Consider the following 18156-nt stretch of genomic DNA (forward strand, 5'->3'; position numbering starts at 1 on the left):
GCACTATATAGGGAATAGGGTGCCAGCCCTGGTCTAAAAGTAGTGCACTATATAGGGAATAGGGTGCCAGCCCTGGTCTAAAAGTAGTGCACTATATAGGGAATAGGGTGCCAGCCCTGGTCTAAAGTAGTGCACTATATAGGGAATAGGGTCCTGGTCTAAAGTAGTGCACTATATAGGGAATAGGGTCCTGGTCTAAAGTAGTGCACTATATAGGGAATAGGGTGCCAGTCCTGGTCTAAAGTAGGGCACTATACAGGGAATAGGGTGCCAGCCCTGGTCTAAAGTAGTGCACTATATAGGGAATAGGGTGCCAGTCCTGGTCTAAAGTAGTGCACTATATAGGGAATAGGGTGCCAGCCCTGGTCTAAAAGTAGTGCACTATATAGGGAATAGGGTGCCAGCCCTGGTCTAAAAGTAGTGCACTATATAGGGAATAGGGCCCTGGTCTAAAGTAGGGCACTATATAGGGAATAGGGTGCCAGTCCTGATCTAAAGTAGTGCACTATATAGGGAATAGGGTCCTGGTCTAAAGTAGGGCACTATATAGGGAATAGGGTGCCAGTCCTGGTCTAAAGTAGTGCACTATATAGGGAATAGGGTGCCAGCCCTGGTCTAAAGTAGTGCACTATATAGGGAATAGGGTGCCAGCCCTGGTCTAAAAGTAGTGCACTATATAGGGAATAGGGTGCCAGCCCTGGTCTAAAAGTAGTGCACTATATAGGGAATAGGGCCCTGGTCTAAAGTAGGGCACTATATAGGGAATAGGGTGCCAGTCCTGATCTAAAATAGTGCACTATATAGGGAATAGGGTCCTGGTCTAAAGTAGTGCACTATATAGGGAATAGGGTGCCAGTCCTGGTCTAAAGTAGTGCACTATATAGGGAATAGGGTGCCAGTCCTGGTCTAAAGTAGTGCACTATATAGGGAATAGGGTGCCATTTGGGATGGACCTGTAACTGTAGTGGAATCTTGGCTGTGGTTGGAGACCAACAGTTAAACTCTAGTAACCTCAGAATGGCTCAAACAGAACGTCTTGATTCCATATGTCTGGGACTACGCTCTCCCTTTTCTCTGGTGTCTGGGACTACGCTCTCCCTTTTCTCTGGTGTTTGGGACTACACTCTCCCTTTTCTCTGGTGTCTGGGACTACACTCTCCCTTTTCTCTGGTGTCTGGGACTACGCTCTCCCTTTTCTCTGGTGTCTGGGACTACGCTCTCCCTTTTCTCTGGTGTTTGGGACTACACTCTCCCTTTTCTCTGGTGTCTGGGACTACACTCTCCCTTTTCTCTGGTGTCTGGGACTACGCTCTCCCTTTTCTCTGGTGTCTGGGACTACGCTCTCCCTTTTCTCTGGTGTCTGGGACTACGCTCTCCCCTTTCTCTGGTGTCTGGGACTACGCTCTCCCCTTTCTCTGGTGTCTGGGACTACGCTCTCCCTTTTCTCTGGTGTCTGGGACTACGCTCTCCCTTTTCTCTGGTGTCTGGGACTACGCTCCCTTTTCTCTGGTGTCTGGGACTTTCCCCTTTCTCTGGTGTCTGGGACTACGCTCCCTTTTCTCTGGTGTCTGGGACTACGCTCTCCCTTTTCTCTGGTGTCTGGGACTACGCTCTCCCTTTTCTCTGGTGTCTGGGACTACGCTCTCCCTTTTCTCTGGTGTCTGGGACTACGCTCTCCCTTTTCTCTGGTGTCTGGGACTACGCTCTCCCTTTTCTCTGGTGTCTGGGACTACGCTCTCCCTTTTCTCTGGTGTCTGGGACTACGCTCTCCCTTTTCTCTGGTGTGTGTGTCTGGGACTACGCTCTCCCTTTTCTCTGGTGTGTGTGTCTGGGACTACGCTCTCCCTTTTCTCTGGTGTCTGGGACTACGCTCTCCCTTTTCTCTGGTGTCTGGGACTACGCTCTCCCTTTTCTCTGGTGTCTGGGACTACGCTCTCCCCTTTCTCTGGTGTCTGGGACTACGCTCTCCCTTTTCTCTGGTGTCTGGGACTACGCTCTCCCTTTTCTCTGGTGTCTGGGACTACGCTCTCCCTTTTCTCTGGTGTCTGCGACTACGCTCTCCCTTTTCTCTGGTGTGTGTGTCTGGGACTACGCTCTCCCTTTTCTCTGGTGTGTGTGTCTGGGACTACGCTCTCCCTTTTCTCTGGTGTCTGGGACTACGCTCTCTCTTTTCTCTGGTGTCTGCGACTACGGTCTCCCTTTTCTCTGGTGTGTGTGTCTGGGACTACGCTCTCCCTTTTCTCTGGTGTCTGGGACTACGCTCTCCCTTTTCTCTGGTGTGTGGGACTACGCTCTCCCCTTTCTCTGGTGTCTGGGACTACGCTCTCCCCTTTCTCTGGTGTCTGGGACTACGCTCTCCCTTTTCTCTGGTGTCTGGGACTACGCTCTCCCCTTTCTCTGGTGTCTGGGACTACGCTCTCCCTTTTCTCTGGTGTCTGGGACTACGCTCTCCCTTTTCTCTGGTGTCTGGGACTACGCTCTCCCTTTTCTCTGGTGTCTGGGACTACGCTCTCCCTTTTCTCTGTCTGCGACTACGCTCTCCCTTTTCTCTGGTGTCTGGGACTACGCTCTCCCTTTTCTCTGGTGTCTGGGACTACGCTCTCCCCTTTCTCTGGTGTCTGGGACTACGCTCTCTCTTTTCTCTGGTGTCTGGGACTACACTCTCCCTTTTCTCTGGTGTGTGTGTCTGGGACTACGCTCTCCCTTTTCTCTGGTGTGTGTGTGTGTTTGAGGCCACTCTCTCTTTTCTTTGGGACTATTCTCCTTTCTTCCTTCTCTTCTTTTCTCCTCTACCTCTCCATTCCTTCACCATCTGTCTGCTCTCCTGTCAGTCCATCACTTCCCCATCATACCAGACCACTAATAGCAGTAGCTTGTTCATACACACACACACACTACACTACACACACACACACACACACTACACACACACACTACACTACACACACACACACACTACACACACACACACACACACTACACACACACACACACACTACACACACACACTACACACACACACACTACACACACACACTACACACACACACCACACTACACTACACTACACTACACTACACTACACTACACACACACACACACTACACAGGGATGGATGGACTGACTCTGATTTTCTATAATTGTTTTAATTCCTCTAACTACCCCATAGGGCCCTGGGTCTAAAAGTATAGGGTCTAAAAGTAGTGCACTAAATAGGGAATAGGGTGCCAGTCCTGGTCTAAAAGTAGTGCACTAAATAGGGAATAGGGTGCCAGCCCTGGTCTAAAGTAGTGCCCTATATAGGGAATAGGGTGCCAGCCCTGGTCTAAAGTAGGGCCCTATGTAGGGAATAGGGTGCCATCCCTGGTCTAAAGTAGTGCACTATATAGGGAATAGGGTGCCAGTCCTGGTCTAAAAGTAGTGCACTAAATAGGGAATAGGGTGCCAGCCTGGTCTGGTCTAGGGAAAGTGCCAGCCCTGTCCCTATATAGGGAATAGGGTGCCAGCCCTGGTCTAAAGTAGTGCACTATATAGGGAATAGGGTCCTGGTCTAAAGTAGTGTACTATATAGGGAATAGGGTGCCAGTCCTGGTCTAAAGTAGTGCACTATATAGGGAATAGGGTGCCAGTCCTGGTCTAAAGTAGTGCCCTATATAGGGAATAGGGTGCCATCCCTGGTCTAAAGTAGTGCACTATATAGGGAATAGGGTGCCAGTCCTGGTCTAAAGTAGTGCACTATATAGGGAATAGGGTCCTGGTCTAAAGTAGTGCACTATATAGGATCTAAGTTGCCATTTGGAACGTAGCCTCTGAAAATAAATAGTAGCGTCCATTTAGGCATAATGGGGCTATTGTCTGCTAGGAGGAGAGAAGGGTGGAGGACGGGAGGGGCTTTTGTCTGGAGGAGGAGAGAAGGGTGGAGGATGGGAGGGGCTATTGTCTGCTAGGAGGAGAGAATGGTGGAGGATGGGAGGGGCTTTTGTCTGGAGGAGGAGAGAAGGGTGGAGGATGGGAGGGGCTTTTGTCTGGAGGAGGAGAGAAGGGTGGAGGATGGGAGGGGCTATTGTCTGCTAGGAGGAGAGAAGGGTGGAGGATGGGAGGGGCTATTGTCTGGAGGAGAGAAGGGTGGAGGATGGGAGGGGCTTTTGTCTGCTAGGAGGAGAGAAGGGTGGAGGATGGGAGGGGCTATCGTCTGCTAGGAGGCGAGAATGGTGGAGGATGGGAGGGGCTATCATCTGCTAGGAGGAGAGAATGGTGGAGGATGGGAGGGGCTATCGTCTGCTAGGAGGAGAGAATGGTGGAGGATGGGAGGGGCTATCATCTGCTAGGAGGAGAGAATGGTGGAGGATGGGAGGGGCTATCGTCTGCTAGGAGGAGAGAATGGGGGAGGATGGGAGGGGCTATTGTCTGGAGGAGAGAAGGGTGGAGGATGGGAGGGGCTATTGTCTGCTAGGAGGAGAGAAGGGTGGAGGATGGGAGGGGCTATTGTCTGCTAGGAGGAGAGAAGGGTGGAGGATGGGAGGGGGTTCAGAGGGAGGAGGGAATGGGGGATCGAACTGGATGTCCAAATTATGCACACGTCTTTTCCGTTCACTCACTTGCTCTTAATTCCTCTTTTTTGTTTTGCTTGTCTTCATCAGTTCTGTCATCTCCTTGTCCTTCTCCTGGAAGGTATCCTCCTCCTCTCCTCAAATTTCATCTCTCTGTCATGCAGTGTCTGTCTGTCTTTCATTCTATATTAATCTCTTCATTCTCTCTCTCTCTTGGTTCTCTCTCTTGGTTCTCTCTCTCTCTTGGTTCTCTCTCTCTCGGTTCTCTCTCTCTCTCGGTTCTCTCTCTGTCTTGGTTCTCTCTCTCTCTTGGTTCTCTCTCTCTCTCTCTCGGTTCTCTCTCTCGGTTCTCTCCCTCTCTCGGTTCTCTCTCTCGGTTCTCTCCCTCTCTCGCTCTCTCTCCGTTCTCTCTCTGTTCTCTCCTCTCTCACGGTTCTCTCTCTCTCTCTCCGTTCTCTCTCTCTCTTTGTCCGTCATTTTTTCCTCCCCCTGTCCTTGTCTCCTCCCCTGTCCTTGTCTCCTCCCCTGTCCTTGTCTCCTCCCCTGTCCTTGTCTCCTCCCCTGTCCTTGTCTCCTCCCCCTGTCTTTGTCTCCCTCCCCTGCCTTTGTCTCCTCCCCTGCCCTTGTCTCCTCCCCTGCCCTTGTCTCCTCCCCCTGCCCTTGTCTCCTCCCCTGCCCTTGTCTCCTCCCCCTGCCCTTGTCTCCTCCCCCTGCCCTTTTCCTCATCCGTAACCAGCTAGGAGACTCTTGTTCTCTGTTCTCCAACAACATATAGCACCCCGCTAACTAGCTAGCCATTTCACATCACATCGGTACACCAGCCTAATCTTGGGAGTTGATAGGCTTGAAGTTGTAAACAGCAGAGCTGCTGGCAAAATGCACGAAAGTGCTGTTTGAATGAATGCTTATGAGCCTGCTGGTGCCTACCACCGCTCAGTCAGACTGCTCTATCAAATCATAGACTTAATTATAACATAATAACACACAGAAATACGAGCCTTTGGTCATTAATATGGTAGAATCCGGAAACTATCATCTCGAAAACAAGACATTTATTATTTCAGTGAAATACGGAACCGTTCTGTATTTTATCTAACGGGTGGCATCCATGAGTCTAAATATTCCTGTTACATTGCACAACCTTCAATGTTATGTCATAATTACGTAAAATTCTGGCAAATTAGTTCGCAAAGAGCCAGGCTGCCCAAACTGTTGCATATACCCTGACTCTGCGTGCAATGAACGCAAGAGATGTGACACAATTTCACCTGGTTAATATTGCCTGCTAACCTGGATTTATTTTAGCTAAATATGCAGTTTTAAAAATATATACTTCTGTGTATTGATTTTAAGAAAGGCATTTGTGTTTATGGAGCAACGACAGTCCTTTTTCGCGAATGCGCACCGCATCGATTATATGCAACGCAGAACACGCTAGATAAACTAGTAGTATCATCAACCATGTGTAGTTATAACTAGTGATTATGATTGATTAAGTTTAATGCTAGCTAGCAACTTACCTTGGCTTCTTACTGCATTCGCGTAACAGGCGGGCTCCTCGTGACGCAGGTGGTTCGAGCGTTGGACTAGTTAACCGTAAGGTTGCAAGATTGCTGACAAGGTAAAAAATCTGTCGTTCTGCCCCTGAACGAGGCAGCTAACCCACTGTTCCCAGGCCAGTTAACCCACTGTTCCCAGACCAGTTAACCCACTGTTCCCAGACCAGTTAACCCACTGTTCCCAGACCAGTTAACCCACTGTTCCCAGGCCAGTTAACCCACTGTTCCCAGGCCAGTTAACCCACTGTTCCCAGACCAGTTTAACCCACTGTTCCCAGACCAGTTAACCCACTGTTCCCAGACCAGCTAACCCACTGTTCCCAGGCCAGTTAACCCACTGTTCCCAGACCAGTTAACCCACTGTTCCCAGACCAGCTAACCCACTGTTCCCAGACCAGTTAACCCACTATTCCTAGACCAGTTAACCCACTGTTCCTAGACCAGTTAACCCACTGTTCCCAGACCAGCTAACCCACTGTTCCCAGACCAGTTAACCCACTGTTCCCAGGCCTTCATTGTAAATAAGAATTTGTTCTTAACTGACTTGCCGCGTTAAATAAAGATGACATAAATGTGTAACAAAAAAAAACTGTAACGTTGGCGGCCAAAATTATCGATTTTCCGATTGTTATGAAAACTTGAAATCGGCCCAAGTTAATCGGCTATTCCGATTAATCGGCCGACCTCTAGTCAGAAACCAGCTAGGGGGACTCTAGTTCTCTGTTCTCCAACAACATCTCATTAAGTATCCGACCACAGAAGGGTCAGATTTAGTCGGTCGACCTCTAATCAGAAACCAGCTAGGGGGACTCTAGTTCTCTGTTCTCCAACAACATATCATTAAGTATCCGACCACAGAAGGGTCAGATTTAGTCGGTCGACCTCTAATCAGAAACCAGCTAGGGGGACTCTAGTTCTCTGTTCTCCAACAACATATCATTAAGTATCCGACCACAGAAGGGTTTGACCTGCAGCTGGCGCTTGTCGAACGTTCTCTGACGCACATCCACACACTTGAGGTTAGGTTGAAGTGCAACGCCGAACTCGGTCCTTCTAGGAAACAAAGAGGAACCAAACAAAAGGTTCCTACCTATTTAACCACTTGACAGGGCTTAATGACTTGGTTCTGTGCGAGCGAGGGCCACTGAGAGAGAGATAAAGAGACGGAGTCTCCCCCTCTTAACCATGGGAACACCCTTGTTGACACTCACAGTCAATTGAAGTTACCTTAATTAGCGAACTTCTAACGTTGACAAGAAGCCTTGACGTAGATCGTGACATAGGCTACGCCATAGGAGCTTCTGAAAACGAAGAGTGTGCGCATTCTTCCTCTGTTTAGCTGTACATTTCTCCCATCTATTCAGAGCTTTCTACCCCTCTCCATTCTCTGTTCCTTCTCTAAGGATCAGCTGAACCTTGGTCTGTATAAAGAGAACTATTGGAATTGAAGAGGTGGGGGGGGTGAATGGAAAGAGGACTGTTGGAGTATTGGGAAGAGTGTAGGGTGGTGCTTTGTTTTGAGGAGAAATGGAAGAGAGGATGATGGGTGATGCAATCTGTCAACAGTTTTGTCTCTTGAAGATTGTTGTGTGTGTGTGTGTTTCATGTACATTTGTGTGTGTGTGTGTGTGTTTACCAGGCCCAGGTCCAGCGCTCTCTGGACAGCGCTGTGTCACTCCAACAGAGAGCTGCGGTTGGTCGACGGCTGAGGAAGGAGGCGGGACTAGGGGCGGTGTCTGACATTGACGGACAGGGCAGCAGCCCAATGTCTGAACAAGACTCTGGAGTACTGGATGTAGAGGATGAGGAGGATGAAGATGAGGTACTTGTTTGGGGATTGTTTGTGTGTGTGAGCAATTTTTTTTTTTTCAGGGGAAAACTCATTGAGACCAGGATCTCATTCAGAAGGGTGCCCTGATCACAGTAGCACGACAATAAAATATAACATGAAACAGTGATATATACGACATGAAACGGTGATCAATACGATATGAAAGGGTGGTGATCAATACGATATGAAAGGGTGGTGATCAATACGATATGAAAGGGTGGTGATCAATACGATATGAAAGGGTGGTGATCAATACGATATGAAAGGGTGGTGATCAATACGATATGAAAGGGTGGTGATCAATACGATATGAAACGGTGGTGATCAATACGATATGAAAGGGTGATCAATATGATGTGAAACGGTGATGATCAATACGATATGAAAGGGTGATCAATACGATGTGAAACGGTGATCAATATGAATCAAAACGGTGATCGATACGATATCAAAACCTTGGTCTACTTGGTGACCCCTCCAAGCTTGTCTCTCCTTCACTTCTCCATCTGCTCCCTCCTTTGAAGCTTCTGTTAGCCCCTTGAGACCCCCCCCCCCCCCCTCTCTGCGTTCCCCCCCTCCCCCTTTCCTGTGCCAGGACTGAGACAATGTGCCAGGACTGAGGGCATTCTCCTGTTTGGCAGCAGTAATCGTACAACTTCACTTCACCCCTTGCGAAATATGGGGTGAACAGGGGAGAGGGAGCGAGGGGGGGGGGGGGGAGTATGGGTGTGTGGGTGTATGTATTAGGACCATGTCTCAGGACTACCTGACATGATGACTCCTTGCTGTCCCCAGTCCACCTGGCCGTGCTGCTGCTCCAGTTTCAACTGTTCTGCCTTATTATTATTCGACCATGCTGGTCATTTATGAACATTTGAACATCTTGGCCATGTTCTGTTATAATCTCCACCCGGCACAGACAGAAGAGGACTGGCCACCCCACATAGCCTGGTTCCTCTCTAGGTTTCTTCCTAGGTTTTGGGAGTTTTTCCTAGCCACCGTGCTTCTACACCTGCATTGCTTGCTGTTTGGGGTTTTAGGCTGGGTTTCTGTACAGCACTTTGAGATATCAGCTTTCACCATCACTGTGTCTTATTCGGGGTGATGTCATGAATGCTTGAACCAGGTTCTTTAGACACAACGGTGCAATTTTAGTGCAACCAATGACAATGAGGTAGGGGTGTGTCATAATTATTATGTTGATTTAGAGTGAATTGAGTGATACTATTAAGACAATAGTTTTTCGTCATATTGAATACAGTAGGCTACTGTTAGCATTAGTTTACAGAATATTGAATATAGTAGTCTATTGTTAGCATTAGCTTTAGTTTACAGCATATTGAATATAGTAGGCTGCTGTTAGCATTAGCTTTAGTTTACAGCATATTGAATATAGTAGGCTGCTGTTAGCATTAGCTTTAGTTTACAACATATTGAATATAGTAGGCTGCTGTTAGCATTAGCTTTAGTTTACAGCATATTGAATATAGTAGGCTGCTGTTAGCATTAGCTTTAGTTTACGTATTAAATGTATTAGGCTATTGTTAGCATTAGTTTACAGAATATTGAATATAGTAGTCTATTGTTAGCATTAGCTTTAGTTTACAGCATATTGAATATAGTAGGCTGCTGTTAGCATTAGCTTTAGTTTACAGCATATTGAATATAGTAGGCTGCTGTTAGCATTAGCTTTAGTTTACAGCATATTGAATATAGTAGGCTGCTGTTAGCATTAGCTTTAGTTTACAGCATATTGAATATAGTAGGCTGCTGTTAGCATTAGCATTAGTTTACAGCATATTGAATATAGTAGGCTATTGTTAGCATTAGCATTGGTTTACATCCTATTGAATATAGTAAACTATTGTTAACATTAGTTTACATATTGAATATAGTAGGCTATTGTTAGCATTAGCATTGGTTTACATATTGAATATAGTAAGCTATTGTTAGCATTAGTTTACAGCATATTGAATATAGTAGGCTGTTGTTAGCATTAGCATTAGTTTACAGCATATTTAATATAGTAGGCTATTGTTAGCATTAGCATTCGTTTACAGCATATTGAATATAGTAAGCTATTGTTAGCATTAGTTTACATATTGAATATAGTAGGCTATTGTTAGCATTAGCATTGGTTTACATATTCAATATAGTAGGCTATTGTTAGCATTAGTTTACAGAATATTGAATATAGTAGTCTATTGTTAGCATTAGCTTTAGTTTACAGCATATTGAATATAATGGGCTGCTGTTAGCATTAGCTTTAGTTTACAGCATATTGAATATAATAGGCTGCTGTTAGCATTAGCTTTAGTTTACGTATTAAATGTATTAGGCTATTGTTAGCATTAGTTTACAGCATATTGAATATAGTAGGCTGTTGTTAGCATTAGCATTTGTTTACAGCATATTGAATATAGTAGGTTATGGTTAGCATTAGCATTAGTTTACATCCTATTGAATATAAGAAGCTATTGTTAGCATTCCTTTACATCATGTTGAATATAGTAGGCTATAGTTAGCATTAGTTTACAGCATATTGAATATAGTAGGCTATGGTTAGCATTAGCATTAGTTTACATCCTATTGAATATAAGAAGCTATTGTTAGCATTCCTTTACATCATGTTGAATATAGTAGGCTATTGTTAGCATTAGTTTACAGCATATTGAATATAGTAGGATATGGTTAGCATTAGTTTACATATTGAATATAGCAGGCTGTTGTTAGCATTAGCATTAGTTTACATATTGAATATAGTAGTAGTTGTTAGTATTAGTTTCATGTTGAACATAGTTGGATGTTATGATTAGGATTAGCATAAGATTAACATCAACTATTGTTTATTTAATTTCCAGAAGGCACTGTGATGCCGAAACGTTTTATTTAGTTTTATACATTGTGTGGATTCTTTGTTTTCATAGTTTACACTATTCACTGTTAGTCAGCACCTCTACACTAAATAAATGTATCTGGGTGTGTGCCAGTTTATGCTTTTTATTAGACTAATATTGAAAAGTACAAATGTTTTGGTTTTACCGTACAGCCCTTTACGTAGTGTACAGATAGGGCTAGTGAAGCTAGTCTGGGTAACCATTCATTAAGATTAATGGTTACCCATTATGGTTTGGGGGGTAGAAGCCTGCTCAGAACCTGTTGGTCCGAGCCGGAAAGAGATGGCAGAGGTAGGCAGAAAACCTCTTCCCGTGCCAGGCTGAGAAGTTGGCCTAGGGTAAGGCAGGAAGAGTACATAAAGTTTGAGACCGAGGGAGAACAAAGGGGTAAGGGCTCAGTCAAGGCTAGGGAAAGAGACTACGGAGGGAGGGAGAACAAAAGGTAAGGGCTCAGTCAAGGCTAGGGAAAGAGACTACGGAGGGAGGGAGAACAAACGGTAAGGGCTCAGTCAAGGCTAGGGAAAGAGACTACGGAGGGAGGGAGAACAAAAGGTAAGGGCTCAGTCAAGGCTAGGGAAAGAGACTACGGAGGGAGGGAGAACAAAAGTTATGTGCTCAGTCAAGGGAAAGAGAATGCGGAGGGAGGGAGAGGATAGAAGGGCACCTCTTCTGTGATCTCCTTCCAGTCCTAGGCCGCCCTTTGACAACCTTTCAAACAAAGGCATGACCCGAGTCACTACCTTCTGCCCCTGTGTCGCCCTGTTCTTAACCCCCTGTTCTTAACCCCCCGTGTCGCCCTGTTCTTAACCCCCTGTTCTTAACCCCCTGTGTCGCCCTGTTCTTAACCCCCTGTGTCGCCCTGTTCTTAACCCCCCGTGTCGCCCTGTTCTTAACCCCCCGTGTCGCCCTGTTCTTAACCCCCCATGTCGCCCTGTTCTTAACCCCCTGTTCTTAACCCCTGTGTCGCCCTGTTCTTAACCCCTGTGTCGCCCTGTTCTTAACCCCCCGTGTCGCCCTGTTCTTAACCCCTGTTCTTAACCCCCCATGTCGCCCTGTTCTTTTCTTAACCCCCTGTTCTTAACCCCGTGTCGCCCTGTTCTTAACCCCGTGTCGCCCTGTTCTTAACCCCGTGTCGCCCTGTTCTTAACCCCTGTTCTTAACCCCCGTGTCGCCCTGTTCTTAACCCCCTGTTAACCCCCTGTGTCACCCTGTTCTTAACCCCTGTGTCGCCCTGTTCTTTTCTTAACCCCCTGTTCTTAACCCCCGTGTCGCCCTGTTATTTTCTTAACCCCCGTTCTTAACCCCACGTGTCGCCCTGTTCTTAACCCCTGTTCTTAACCCCCTGTGTCGCCCTGTTCTTAACCCCCTGTCGCCCTGTTCTTAACCCCCTGTTCTTAACCCCTGTTCTTAACCCCTGTGTCGCCCTGTTCTTAACCCCCTGTTCTTAACCCCCGTGTCGCCCTGTTCTTAACCCCCGTGTCGCCCTGTTCTTAACCCCTGTGTCGCCCTGTTCTTAACCCCTGTTCTTAACCCCTGTGTCGCCCTGTTCTTAACCTCCTGTGTCGCCCTGTTCTTAACCCCTGTTCTTAACCCCCTGTGTCGCCCTGTTCTTAACCCCCTGTGTCGCCCTGTTCTTAACCCCTGTGTCGCCCTGTTCTTTTCTTAACCCCTGTTCTTATCCCCCCGTGTCGCCCTGTTCTTAACCCCTGTGTCGCCCTGTTCTTAACCCCTGTGTCGCCCTGTTCTTAACCCCTGTGTCACCCTGTTCTTAACCCCTGTTTCACCCTGTTCTTAACCCCGTGTCGCTCTGTTCTTTTCTTAACCCCTGTTCTTAACCCCCGTTTCACCCTGTTCTCAACCCCTGTGTCGCCCTGTTCTTAACCCCTGTGTCGCCCTGTTCTTAACCCCCTGTTCTTAACCCCTGTGTCGCCCTGTTCTTAACCACCTGTGTCGCCCTGTTCTTAACCCCCTGTTCTTAACCCCTGTGTCGCCCTGTTCTTAACCCCTGTTCTTAACCCCTGTGTCGCCCTGTTCTTAACCCCCTGTTCTTAACCCCTGTGTCGCCCTGTTCTTAACCCCTGTGTCACCCTGTTCTTAACCCCGTGTCGCTCTGTTCTGTTCTTAACCCCCGTGTCGCTCTGTTCTGTTCTTAACCCCGTGTCGCTCTGTTCTGTTCTTAACCCCCGTGTCGCTCTGTTCTGTTCTTAACCCCCGTGTCGCTCTGTTCTGTTCTTAACCCCTGTGTCGCCCTGTTCTTAACCCCTGTGTCGCCCTGTTCTTAACCCCCTGTGTCGCCCTGTTCTTAACCCCGTGTCGCCCTGTTCTTAACCCCCTGTGTCCCCCTGTTCTTAACCCCTGTGTCCCCCTGTTCTTAACCCCTGTGTCGCCCTGTTCTTAACCCCTGTATCGCCCTGTTCTTAACCCCTGTGTCGCCCTGTTCTTAACCCCCGTGTCGCCCTGTTCTTAACCCCCGTGTCGACCTGTTCTTAACCCCCCGTGTAGCCCTGTTCTTAACCCCTGTTCTTAACCCCTGTTCTTAACCCCCGTGTCGCCCTGTTCTTAACCCCCTGTTCTTAACCCGCCGTGTCGCCCTGTTCTTAACCCCTGTTCTTAACCCCTGTGTCGCGCTGTTCTTAACCCCTCGTGTTGCCCTGTTCTTAACCCCTCGTGTTGCCCTGTTCTTAACCCCGTGTCGCCCTGTTCTTAAGCCCCTGTTTCACCCTGTTCTTAACCCCCCGTGTCGACCTGTTCTTAACCCCCTGTGTCGCCCTGTTCTTAACCCCCTGTTATTTCCCATACTCCCCACCAACCTCTGCCCTAGCCTTGACTGACCATTGACCCTTTCCCTGGGGTTGTTATGACTCCAACCCCCCAAAAGCATTCCACTGTGTTTTTCTTATTGTGTGTTTTTCCCCTCCTGTCCCAAGGCGGTGCTGTTCTAGGCTGGCGGTGTTCCTAGGTCAGTACATGAAAGCCTGGTATTGTCTTCCAACTTGCTTTTTAACAGCTAAGGAACGGTATTCCACAGAGCTATAGAGGCAGGATGGGGTCTGTCTGTCTATGCGATTGTCCAGAAACTTCAGCTGTCTTAAACAAAAGCGACCCCAATGCCACCAGTGTAGTGACCCAGCCAACCCTTCTACCCGCTAGAGAGGGTCAAATGGTCAAGTTGTATTGACTTGCTGTATTTGACCTCCGACCTCCAATCAAAATCAAACTTCATTTTGTCACATGCGCCGAATAAGTGTAGACTTTACCGTGAAATTCTTTACTCACCGAGTCAATGTGGAGGTTATATACAGGGGTGTACTGGTAGAGTCAATGTGGAGGCTATATACAGGGGGTACTGGTACAGAGTCAATGTGGAGGCTATATACAGGGGGTACTGGTACAGAGTCAATGTGGAGGCTATATACAGGGGGTACCGGTACAGAGTTAATGTGGAGGCTATATACAGGGGGTACCGGTACAGAGTCAATGTGGAGGGTATATACAGGGGGTTCCGAGTCAGTGTGGAGGCTATATACAGGGGGTACCGGTACAGAGTTAATGTGGAGGCTATATACAGGGGGTACCGGTACAGAGTCAATGTGGAGGGTATATACAGGGGGTTCCGAGTCAGTGTGGAGGCTATATAGAGTCGGTGTGGAGGCTATATACAGGGGGTACTGAGTCAGCGTGGAGGCTATATACAGGGGGTACCGAGTCAGCGTGGAGGCTATATACAGGGAGTACCGAGTCAGCGTGGAGGCTATATACAGGGGGTACCAAGTCAGCGTGGAGGCTATATACAGGGGGTACCGAGTCAGTGTGGAGGTTAGGTAATTTGTACATGTAGGTGGGGGTGAAGTGACTCAGCATAGATAATAAACAGTGAGTAGCAGCAGTGTACAAAAGGGAGGGGGGGGGGGGGGTCAATGTAATGCGCATGCTTTGAGTACACGTCCTGGTAATCCATCTGGCCCAGCGGCTTTGTGAATGTTGACCTGTTTTTAAAGATTTTGTTCACATTGGCTACCGAGAGCGTTAGTCATCCAGAACAGCTGGTGCTCTCGTGCATGCTTCAGTGTTGCTTGCCTCGAAGCAAGCATAAAAGGCATTTAGCTCGTCTGGTAGGCTCGCGTCACTGGGCACCTTGCGTCTGAGTTTCCCTTTGTAGTCTGTAATAGTTTTCAAGCCCTGCCACATCCGACAAGCATCAGAGCTGGTGTTGTACGATTCAATCTCAGTCCTGTCCTGACGCTTTGCTTGTTTGATGGTTCGTCTGAGGGCATAGGGATTTCTTGTGTCCGGATTAGTCTTCCGCTCCTTGAAGGCTCTAGTCCTTAGCTCGATGAAGATGTTGCCTGTAATTTTCTGGTTGGGATATGTACGTACAGTCACTGTGGGGACGGCGTCGTCGATGCACTTATTGATGAAAGCCGATGACTGAGGCGGTAAACTCCTCAATGCCATTGGATGAATCCTGGAACATATTCCAGTCTGTAGTGTAGCATCCCATCCGCGTCATCTGACCACTTCCGTATTGTGCAAGTCACTGGTACTTCCTGCTTTAGTTTTTGCTTGTAAGCAGGAATCTAGAGGATAGATTTATGGTCAGATTTGCCAAATGAAGGGCGAGGGAGAGCTTTGTGTGGAGTAAAGGTGGTCTAGGATTATTGTCCTTCTCTGGATGCACATGTGACATGCTGGAAATTTTTTCGTTAAACTGATTTAAGTTGCCTGCATTAAAGTCCCCGGCCACTAGGAGCGCTGCTTCTGGGTGAGCATTTTCTTCTTTGCTTACGGCCTTATAGAGTTGGTTGAGAGCGGTCTTAGTGCCAGCTTCGTTCTGTGGTGGTAAATAGACGGCTAACTATAACACAGATGAGAACTCTCTTGGTAGATAGTGTGGTCTACAGCTTATCATAAGGTACTCTACCACAGGCGATCAATACCTCAAGATTTCTTAAATGTTAGATGTTGACTTGCTGTATTTTTCCTACTACCTCCCCTCCCCTGACTGACGGACGTATGTCTAGTCTCCTTTTCTCTCCTTCCACTCCTCCTCGCTGTCTGCATCCCTGTTTCTCATTCTCATTTCTTCACTTCCTGTCTTCTATATCCCTCGTTCCAACCCTGTTTCTCATCCTTCCCATATCTCTCTAGAACATTCCCTCCCTCAATCCCTTCCATCCAAAGCTCACCAGAGTAGGTATACATTTTGTTCTCTGAAGTTTTCTCACGTTCTTGGCTCAAAAAAATGCTCCTTGGTGTCCCAAATTCCCCATTTGTGACTCACCACCTGGATTCGGTCTTATGTAGCGACATTTGAAATGGTGTTGTTTACATTAGATAAAAGCAGAGACTCAGAGGAATTGTTCCTCAAATGCAGTGTATGATATACCATATGGAGGGAGGAAATGTACAAACTATGGCATAAGGGGACGACAAGTGGATAAGAGACAATCCGTCATTTAGATTAAGACATTAATGAGCGAGCTAGGACGGACGCAGTCAATGCAACTATTTGTTCAGCACTTTTGAAATGTACAGTGACAGAATTCAGAACATGGGCCGTTCTTACAGTATTCTCCCTGTACACCAAGTCAGAACCGTAAGATAAATAAAGGGGGCAAATAAGCAGACAATGAAAGCTCTTACAATATTCAATGATTACATTTCTCTAAAACAGGTTATAGGCTACATGTGCACCACCAAGTCAGAACAGTAGGTGAAATTAAGAGGTGAAAATAGACCAAATTATCAGGGTGAGGCACATGGGCTACTAACAGTTTACTACACAACATACACTTAGGATTACTTTCTTAGTTACAGTATATGTATCTCCCTGGCATATTACATCATTTATGCAGCTACATACAAGACATTTCTGGACTCACCTTGTTGTGTTGTCACTTGAACAGGAAGTGGCGCGGCGGTCCTTTTGTGGGCAAATTTTGTCACCGAAGAAAGACGGAAGCCGGATTTACAATTCCGAGTTGGATGACCGTTCACAATGTATTTCTCAGTCAGCTCGTTCACTCCCGACTTCCCAGTTACAATGTTTGCAGTTAGCCACTGCCACCCATTCCTTCCAAACCACTCATTGTTGAATTTGCCATTTTTCATGTTTGTCCAATGTAATGTTTGTCCAATGATCAATACATTTTATCTATAATTTCTCTTCATATGAATAAGGATTACAAATGATTTTCCAGTAGATTGTCGACTTGATTCATAATTATGACTGCTAGCTAAGATTTGTAATGTTTGTCCAATGATCAATACGTTTTATCTATAATTTCTCTTCATTATTTATCTTCTTATGAATAAGGATTAAAAATTATTTGCCAGTAGATTGTCGACTCGATTCTTGATGTTGACATGATCAGTCCAATCAAATATAATGTGATTTGACATTATTTTCTCTGTCGTCGTCAATGATCTTGAGCCTTCTTGGCAGCGCCCAGGGGGCTTGAATTCTTAAGCTCTACCCTTAGACTTGGTGGTGACGTAGTGTCCCCATGAGTGACAGAACACAGAGCCAATCATGGTACAACGCTCCATATTTTCTGCTGGCTAGCCCCGCCAGCACAGAAAGCACTGAGCTGGGCTGAAACGCCTGCATTTGGGAGCTGCCTTCCTCAATAAATGTTTGTATGCGGCTTTATTAACTCAATGATATATATATATATATATATTTTTTTACATTGTTTACAAACTGATATGTGACTCGTATTAATGCCAAAATAACAGGGAAGCCCCCCTTACCTTTTTATTAAATAATAAATAATAATAAAATAAATAATAATTTGGCAAAAAAAATGTGAGGCTCAAAACAGGTGGGGCTGTGCACTGAATGACTGGTCATTAGAGGCGGGAGAGAAAGAGAGAGACTGGGAGGGAGAGAGGGGGGGAAGAGAGAGAGGGAGGGGGAAGAGAGAGAGGGAGGGGGAAGAGAGAGGGAGGGGGAAGAGAGAGAGGGAGGGGGAAGAGAGAGAGGGAGGGGAAGAGAGAGGGAGGGGGAAGAGGGAGGGGGAAGAGAGAGAGGGAGGGGAAAGAGAGAGGAGGGAGGGGGGGAAGAGAGAGAGGGAGGGGAAGAGAGAGAGGGAGGGAGAGAGAGAGGGAGAGAGGGAAGAGAGAGGGAGGGAGAGAGAGAGGGAGGGAGAGAGAGAGGGAGGAAGAGAGAGAGAGAGAGAGAGGGAGGAGAGAGAGGGAGGGAGAGAGAGAGAGGAGAGGAGAGAGAGAGAGGAGAGAGAGAGAGGGAGGAGAGAGAGGGAGGGAAGAGAGAGAGAGGGAGGAGAAGAGAGAGAGAGGGGAAGAGAGAGAGAGAGAGA

At 47.1% G+C, this 18156-nt stretch overlaps 1 protein-coding gene across 1 annotated transcript in view; it reads left to right on the forward strand.

The window, feature by feature from the left end:
* Nucleotides 1-18156, forward strand: part of exoc6b (exocyst complex component 6B) — a 155781-nt gene that overhangs the window by 49648 nt on the left and 87977 nt on the right. Inside the window, exon 7 of the mRNA XM_065026007.1 lies at nt 7749-7931. Coding sequence (XP_064882079.1) covers nt 7749-7931 — 183 coding nt within the window. The remainder of the gene's footprint in view (nt 1-7748; nt 7932-18156) is intronic.

This window comes from Oncorhynchus nerka, linkage group LG12, assembly GCF_034236695.1.
Source record: "Oncorhynchus nerka isolate Pitt River linkage group LG12, Oner_Uvic_2.0, whole genome shotgun sequence".
Taxonomy (NCBI): Eukaryota; Metazoa; Chordata; class Actinopteri; order Salmoniformes; family Salmonidae; genus Oncorhynchus; species Oncorhynchus nerka.